The 9,022-nt window shown below is 45.2% G+C and overlaps 1 protein-coding gene across 1 annotated transcript; it reads left to right on the forward strand.

The window, feature by feature from the left end:
- Positions 1-1,576: 1,576 nt before the first annotated feature.
- snrpb (small nuclear ribonucleoprotein polypeptides B and B1) lies at positions 1,577-8,122 on the forward strand. The gene is made up of 7 exons (XM_026166630.1): positions 1,577-1,732; positions 5,216-5,367; positions 6,627-6,738; positions 6,823-6,975; positions 7,057-7,186; positions 7,786-7,917; positions 8,001-8,122. Exons 1-7 carry the CDS (start codon positions 1,730-1,732, stop codon positions 8,039-8,041), a joined length of 723 nt encoding a protein of 240 aa, XP_026022415.1. The 5' UTR covers positions 1,577-1,729; the 3' UTR covers positions 8,042-8,122.
- The last annotated feature ends 900 nt before the right edge of the window (positions 8,123-9,022 follow it).

The following is a 9,022-nucleotide window of genomic DNA, read 5'->3' on the forward strand; positions in this document are numbered from 1 at the left end:
CAACAATAAATCTATCAGATCTTTATTTCAGAGTAGCATAACCACGCTACCATATGTCATTTTTTTCTGGAACTGGCTGTCAGATGGTATTATGTGGAACAAAGTTTGGAGACTCCCTAATCAGTTTTTAATTACCAACAAAATTAAAGATATTTCTTATAAATTAATACACAGAATTTATCCTTCTAAAGATTGTCTTCAAAGCAAATTCAAATTAGACATTGATACAAGCTGTAGCTTTTGTAAAACTTCCAAGGAATATACGATACATCTTTTTTGGTTTTGTAACCGTGTGCAAGATTTTTGGCAGAATTTGTGTTTTTATATCAGAAAATATATTTAAAGGATTTGTACTGTTTTGGAAATATGTTTTATTTGGTCTACACAAAAACCAAAGACAATTCAACTTTGATAACAGATATATGATTAACTTGTTAATTTTAATGGCTAAATTTCATATTCACAAGTCCACGTGTTTAGGAAGACATCCCTCTTTTTATGTATCTCCTTTGAACTTGAACAGTATCTTAATTCAATTAAGAACTCCACTAACCCAAAAGCTATAAAAACTATTGGTGTTTGTGAAAAAATCAAGATCTTTCAATCACTTTATTCTTTGGCTTGATCAGTTACTTTCCCCCTAACATATTTATATTGTAGGTTCTGAAATTGTTCTTTTATTTGTTTGTCTATGGTATGCAATTCTTTTGTAAGTACAACACCATTAATATGGTACTGTTTAATTCTATTTTGTATTGCACTGAGGTTTAAATCATCAGTTATTTATTTATTTATTTATATAGCACTTTAAAAACACACCTGGTAGACCAAAGTGCTGTACAATACTAATACGCACATAGTAATAAAACCAGACATAGCAATAAAATAAAAATAAAAAAGGTTTAAATAAAGGTTTGAATGGAAAAAAAGAACATAAAACATGTCTATGGGCACTGATTTATTTACATCATTTAGCACATTTGTATTTTTACTCAGTTGTATATAGTATTTGTATTTGTATTCTATTTTTATCTTATTGTATATTTATTTTATTTTATTCTACTGTATATAGTATTTTATTTTATTCTATTCTGTACAGTTGTGTACTGTATTTATTCTTATTGTATTCTAATTTTTGCCTCATAACTTTTGCACTGTCCACTTCCTGCTGTGACAAAACAAATTTCCCACGTGTGGGACTAATAAAGGTTATCTTATCTTATCTTATCTTATTTAAAACTACAGCAGCCGAGCTGAGTGCCTTAGATCTCATAAATCAGGACGCACTGCTCTCCTTACATCAGTGCTGGCCCTGGGTTCACCTGGTATCAGACGGGTACCAAAATTTGCAGCAGTAAAATCATTTAGCTGATCTCAGACCAGCAGCCAGCTGTTTGGTGATTCAGTATCAAAGTGAAGCTGCTTCGCTGACTGCAGAAGATTTCTTTATTTTAATGACGTCAGAAAGCATGTACATGCAAACGATCCGTGAGCGGTGAACGTGAAACTTTATTTGAACTTGTTAACGTTAATTAACGTGATTAACAATTTCAGTCTTCGCGCAGGAACTTTTTGTTCCTCGCACAGGGGGAATCTTTTCGGCGTTGCCACAGTTTCCGGTCGGCTGTGCGTCATTTCCTGTAGTTCCTGTTAAAGGCGGCCTGGCGGGATCTCCGCGGGTCAGAATTTTTTTAATCCGGTGTGAATCAGAGCCATCGGAATCGCAAACATGGTGAGTACCGTTTCCGGCGATGGTTCGGGTCCCTGTCGCTGCGGACAGCGCGGTATCGTTTCAGTTACCGCTCATTTAACGGTTTACATCGGGGAGAGGGAACGTCGCACAGACGTCAGGGAGGCGGGGGGTGTTATTGATCAGACCCGGCTCTATCATCAATGCCGAGTTCGAGTCCACCTCGGGGCGTAACCGATACCTGGGGTTCCGGGGGCAGAGTCCGGATTTTACCGGGACACTCTTCTGGTCTCCGTGCCGGTAGGCCTCATCTTCCCGAGCTGCTGGAGTGGCGCACACGATGAGCGAACTCGGTGGCAAACAGAGAGGCTAACGGCTAACAGGGTCGAGCTAACTTTATTGAAATAACTATATTTAACTTGTGCTACAGACAGGTCATAGGTCAGAGTGGTGCACTTTTATTGGGAAAGGGGCTTGCAGCATTGGGTGGCTGTAGCTTAAATAAAATGGTAAATGGCCTGTATTTATATAGCGCTTTACTAGTCCCTAAGGACCCCAAAGCGCTTTACATATCCAGTCATCCACCCATTCACACACACATTCACACACTGGTTATGGCAGCTACATTGTAGGCACAGCCACCCTGGGGCGCACTGACAGGAACAAAGCAGGGCATGGGAAGGTTGCTGGTTCGATCCCTGCTGCTCCAGTCCAGCTCCATGAATAAAGACCATCTCTGAATCGAGGAGGAGGCCTAAGGTTACATCTTTCGCCATCTTACAATGCTGTGATTGCAGCCATTCCCCAAGTCTCTGTAAATGGTACTCATGGCCATTGATCAGTGGGTTTTGGTTAGTGGTTGTTGATCAATGGTTATGAGAATTTGCATAATTATGATTAAGGAACTGAGCACTCAGCCCATTGTTCTCTCAGTGGGCTGGTTTCAGTCATGCAAACGTACTGTTTATAAGATTGAAACCTGCAGTCAGCTGAGACTGAAGAAGTCACTTGGATGAGTGATGAAACGTTTCTCCCACAAAACGCTACGTCCAGATGAACAGAATCAACTTTTGGAGACTCCATGAATAAAGTATTATCAATCAGCCTGCAGGTTAGATGGAAGACACTATCTAGAGTTCTACTGTTTTATTGATATGTGCTGACCCTTTATTATGAAAGCACCTGTGTGCTCTAACACCTTATCGACCCGTGCTGACACAGGTTACAGGTGAATTATTCTCCAGTTATGCATTGTAACTTAAGCCATAACCTGATGTGCACCTCCTGAGAAATGTAACTACACATTGGGTTGGCATAAACTTGGCGTGGAAGGTTGCGGTGTAGGAATAAAAGGAGTGTACAGTAACATCAGTTAGAATGTAGCATTCCCACAGAAGTTGAGCTTCAGTTTACTGTAGTCTCTGTTAGTTCAGCAGGGTTTATTCTGAACCGGTGGGACAGTGACCACTTTCCTTCCTGTCCCGGTCACAGTTTGAGCTTTGTTTCTGTCATTGTCTAAGAAGCTTAGAAAGAAAAGCGCCTGGACTTCTTTAAGTTGCTTGAAGACGTTTCACCTCTCATCCGAGAAGCTTCTTCAGTTCTAGAGTCAAATGGTGGAGAGTCCCAGATTTAAACCCCGTGGGAGTTTCCCCCCCAAAGAGGGACTAATAATAAAAATAATGTACACTTTTTATTGATCCCCGTGGGGAAATTCTTCTCTGCATTTAACCCATTCACTCAGTGAAGCAGTGGGCAGCCACCAGTGCAGCGCCCGGGGAGCAGCGTGTGGGGATGGTACCTTGCTCAAGGGTACCTCAGGGTAGCCGTTCAGGGGATTCGAACCCCTGACCTTCCGATCATGGGGCAACCGCTTATAGGGAAGCGCTGTATAAGGTTCCCGTTATTGATGTTTGGGTGGTTGACCGGAACGGATTTTCTCCTGTCACTTTCTCGTCATCCCTGACGTGCTCTCCGTTGCAGTGTTGCCAACTCCTCAGTAAGGAAAATCGCTATTGGTTGTCCTAGAAGTCGCTAAATGACGTCATCGCCTAATTTGCATAATTGGTCATGCTAATCTAATTGTAACCTATGTTGTTGGAGAGAGAAATAACATCGTGGAAGAGACATAAAGTGAGTAAAAAACGTCCTAAATGCATTTAGAGTTTATTTAGAACTACAAATTAAATTTCTTTTAGCAATTATTGGTTTTTTTAATGTCACAATTCCAACCCTGCTCCTTTACCCGGGCTTGGACCGGCAAAAGTGACCCGAAATAGGCGCTCTGGTGGAATTACTTTGTGTGTGTGTGTGTTTGAGTAGTTTTAAACCTTGTGATCCACAAAACAGCATAAGAGTAAAAGAAGAACTGACTGCGTTACAGCACCCGCTGCTTGTTGAAAGTAAAAGCGATAAGCGTTTTCACGTCTTTTTTAGCAACTTTTTTTCTAAAAAAAAAAAAACTCACTAAAGGGTCTGAAAACTCTCTAAATATAGCGACAAAGTCGCTAAGTTGGCAACACTGCTCCGTTGTTTTTTCCCTGCTAATTTTAGCATCACACGGCACAGCTTCTGTATCACGTGGTATAAGGCTCCGCCCTTGTCATTTGTTGAGCAGGAAGAGTGAGCGCTTGTTTTCATGCAGAGTACGTCCCGGATCAAAATGCGGTACAGTCGTCGTCTTTTTTCTTTTTTTCTTTTTTTTTTTTTTAAATGGTTGTCATTTGGAAATGAGATCGCACATAAGTATGAATCGAGATTGCAATTTTCTAACGATTAATCGTGCAGCCCTACTGTTTGGTCTCTCCAATGTAGAGGTCTGGGCATTCCTCGCTGCACTGTACAGCATACACCACATTGTTAAGTTTGTGTTTTGGAGTTTTGTCTTTGGGACAAACCACTTTGTGTCTGAGTGTGTTTCTGGGTCTGAAATACACCGGGATGTCGTGCTTGGAGAAAACTCCTGAGTTTCTCTGATACACTGCCTCTTTCGCTTTTCTTTCCAAGCTCCTTAGACTACGATGACCTGAATGGCTGAGAACCTTCACAGACATATTTCTGTCATCAAAGGAAGTTGTTCTGTTAGGTCTGTCTTGTGGAGGTCCCCTCAGCTGCAGTTGCCTTGTAATGCCTTGTGCCTTGCTCTCATTGGCTGGTTTGGTTGCTCACCTCAAAGCTGTGAAGTTCAACTTGGGACCGCCCACTTTGTTTTTGTTTTTGTTTCTGGCTGAATGCCATTGGGCGTCTCATCACTGAAGCACGTTGCCCTTGAGGTGAAGACACGTAACCTCTGATATGCTGATGGGGAGCCCCTGGTTTCTGACCCCTTACCTGTCTTAGCTCTGAGAACTGGAGACTTTCCTGAGGAGTCTAAAAGAAGATGTTGATGATGGAACTGGCGTGTCTCTTTGATTGGTCAGATGCTGATAATATTGATGTTTTTGATGAGGGTATTGATAATGTAATGTGGTGGCTCCAATGGTCAGTCATGATGATGATGTAACACAGCCCCTCTTTCTGATTGGTCAGACGGTGGGGAAGAGCTCAAAGATGCTGCAGCACATCGACTTCAGGATGAGGTGCATCCTGCAGGATGGGCGGATCTTCATCGGCACCTTCAAGGCCTTTGACAAACACATGAACCTCATCCTGTGTGACTGCGACGAGTTCAGGAAGATCAAGTAAGTGATCTGGCTCCACCTATACACTGGATTAAGGGGTGGAGCTACAGGTGTTAAAAGTCACACAGAGAAAACCAATCGAACCAGAGGCTGCATGTCACTAGCCAGGGTTAACTCTGGGTTTTATAAGGTGTCTTCCACAGACAGCGATCCCTGTGAGTGTAATCTGATACAGTCACATAAGTGTCTGAGCGGGAAAATAAACATTTCAATTACAGAGAATGATTTGTCTGAGCGTGCTCAGTGCTGTTCTTTGTTTCTAAGGTGATGGTTGCACATCAGACCGGGGTAGCTTTAAACTGTATCCATGGAAACATTAAAGCTTCCTGTCCACATCTTGATAGAGACAGAGTGCACACACCTGAACACCTTTTCAACCAATCACATTCATTCACCCTGATCTGATTTCATCTTTGCAACTGAACGACACAAGGGGTGTCCAAATTCATGGGCTGCATCCTCCTGAGGACGTCACAGCGACGCGACGTTTTTTGAAGGATGGGTCGGGTGTGTCCTTTGTGGCCCACCATATCCCAGAATTCATAGCGTGGCCCAGCCAATTGCAGTTTCCAACAATGGCGACCGCTACTAAGTTTTAATTTTACTCTTATTACTCTTTCTGGGTCACAAAATAAACTTTGAAGATATTTTCAGGCGAGAAAGTAGCTGTGTAAAATCAAATATCTGCTCGGTTTATCAAGACATCACATATTTGCAAAACTGCTCCAACGTTTTCGGAGACGTCTGCTACCCACCAGCTCGATGTGCCAGGCAAACTCCCGGCACATGGTTTTCAGATCACAGCCGTCTTTCGCTACTCAGGTCAAACATGATATATAAGTCACTTGGATAACTTGTTTTATTTGTTCCTGAGTAAATCAGTTTGGCTGAGATCAAAGTTATTAGATTTTAAATAAAACTTTAATAATCCCCCCGGTGGGTTCCTCCGGGGTTTTCACACAGCTGAATAAACATCAAACAGAAAACTGATTAAACAGACGTGTGAGACGGTTGAGAGTTTACTCCAGTGTCCTGTTATATTTCAGAAAGCAAGGAGCAGACGGCGAGGTTATTAAACGCCTGTGAGTCAGCAGTGACGCTAATGTGAAGGCTAGACCGCTCCATTTCACAGCCTCGCACTTCCGGCGTAACCGACCTTCTGAGGACCCGGCCCACGTAGACCGCGAAGGCCGGGTCCTCAGGAGGATGCAGCCCATGAATTTGTAACCACACGTGACTAATTTCTGGGTGTTTTTCAGGCCAAAGAACTCGAAGCAGCCGGAGCGTGAGGAGAAACGTGTTCTGGGTCTGGTGCTGCTGAGGGGGGAGAACCTGGTCTCCATGACAGTGGAGGGCCCGCCCCCTAAGGACGTGAGTGGCCCCTGCGGGAGGAGCTTCGTGAAACTGTGTTTGTTTGTGTTGAATTAATTCTGACCTCTGACCCCTCTCCTACAGACGGGGATCGCTCGTGTCCCATTGGCAGGCGTGGCAGGAGGGCCAGGCGTGGGGCGGGCAGCAGGTCGCGGCGTTCCCGCTGGTGCTCCGATGCCTCAGGCACCAGCTGGCCTTGCGGGGCCGGTCAGAGGTGTGGGCGGACCATCGCAGCAGGTAAATATGGTGATGCCAGCTGGTCTCAGTGTGTGTGTGTCTGAGCACGCTCAGTGATGACAGTTTCCTGTGTTTGGGCAGGTGATGACGCCGCAGGGTCGAGGGACGGTTGCCGCCGCAGCAGCAGGCGCCAGCATCGCTGGGGCGCCGACCCAGTACCCACCTGGGCGAGGAGCCCCGCCCCCCATGGGCAGAGGAGCCCCACCTCCAGGTCAGTGATGTCACTGTAAGACAACTTGGCAACAAGACCAAGTTTGATGTGATGTTTCTTTAAAAACAAATAAAATCCCAAGAAGCTACAGGTGAGGCACCAGGTGCGTTCAGATTCCTCAGTCATGTGACCTGCATTCTCCTCATGGTGCTGCAGTGGTTCCTTTGTCACCTGTAGAGAAGGAGACCCTGGACCTGTAGTTTGTAGCGCTGACCATCAGAATATGACCTGCATAAACAAAATCACAGCAGAAGGAGAAATCAGTGGGAGGAGTCAGATGTGGGTTCGTTAGTCCGTACTCTAGGTTTCGTAGTTTAAACATGGCGGGCATGCAGCGTCAAGCTGAGGAGTCTGTTGGTGCGGTCGTTGCTCCTCTCCTTTTCTTCACCTGGAGACTGAGTGATCACCTGCCCAGGTGTGAGGCTTCTGCTCTGTGGCCCTCTGTGAGCACAAGGGGAGGAGCCTCTTAAACAAAGCGCTGCTCAGTGATCATGTGATCAGTGATCATCCTCTTCATTATCAAGAATCAGTTTACTCTCTTACAGGGTCAGCTGTTCCCTGATGATTGGTCCATTTTAATCTCTCCCCCCTCTTTGCAGGTATGATGGGACCGCCCCCTGGCATGCGACCACCGATGGGTCCTCCAATGGGCATGCCACCTGGTCCGGGTCGCGGCGCTCCAATGGGTATGCCCCCCCCAGGCATGAGGCCTCCTCCGCCGGGCATGAGAGGTAAGATTTCACTCTGGAAACACCCAATCGGATCACATCGTGGTATTTATCAGACCAATGTGACTTGTGCTCTGCTCTTTCAGGACCACCTCCTCCTGGGATGAGACCTCCCCCACGGCCCTGAAGAGGCTCCACCCCTTCACACACACCTGTTGTATAGATTTTTTTTTTTTTCAACTTCTGGTTTGTGTTTTTTTAAATAAAGTTTTTCAGTGTGATTCCACTTAGTTTGTGTAGTTTGTATGGTTATCACTTCAAGAAGCCAATCAGAGCCTAGGGGGTGTCAGCAGAAGGCGGAGCCTGTGGCGTCTGAGTGCATTGCAATCATCCCTTTTGCTCAGGAAGGGTTCTCACTGAGAGACGTGCTCCAAAGTATCTGCATGGCAGCGATAATCAGCTGTTCCAAACACTAAGGAAAGGAGCTTCAGTGCTTCCTTTAGATCAGCGGTGGGCAACTCCAGGCCCCGAGGGCCGGTGTCCCTGCAGGTTTTAGATGTGTCCTTGAACCAACACAGCTGATTTAAATGGCTAAATTAGCTCCTCAACATGTCCTGAAGTTCTCCAGAGGCCTGGTAATGAACTAATCATGGGATTCAGGTGTGTTGACCCAGGGTGAGATCTAAAACCTGCAGGACACCGGCCCTCGGGGCCTGGAATTGCCCACCCCTGCTTTAGATGAAAGTATTAATTCGGTCTCCAAAGTCAGTCCATGGCTGTGTCCCAATCCAGCGACCGCACACTTCGAGTACGCATTTTGAGACCTATTACGTCACAGCGACGACGGCTATTTGTACTCCAAATGCGCCGTCCATTTCCCCAAATTTGAAGTGTGGTCCAGTGTATACTTCCTGGTCCCATATATCCCACGATTCATAGCTGGGTGTGGATAATTTAGCCGAAAAATACGGCAGAAGCGGAGCGGCCGAAGAGTGAACTTTCAAAAGTAAGTACCAAACGGACTTTAACGTGTGTTTGAACGAGCTGACGGTTCACTCGTTAAGCTGAAAGAAAGATGCTTTAATCACAGCAGTCACACATGTGTCCACTGTACCATCTGGAACTCCTCTTGTTTAGCACTCGTAATGACACAAACACTAAATCCTGC

Source organism: Astatotilapia calliptera, chromosome 5 (assembly GCF_900246225.1).
Source record: "Astatotilapia calliptera chromosome 5, fAstCal1.2, whole genome shotgun sequence".
Classification (NCBI taxonomy): Eukaryota; Metazoa; Chordata; class Actinopteri; order Cichliformes; family Cichlidae; genus Astatotilapia; species Astatotilapia calliptera.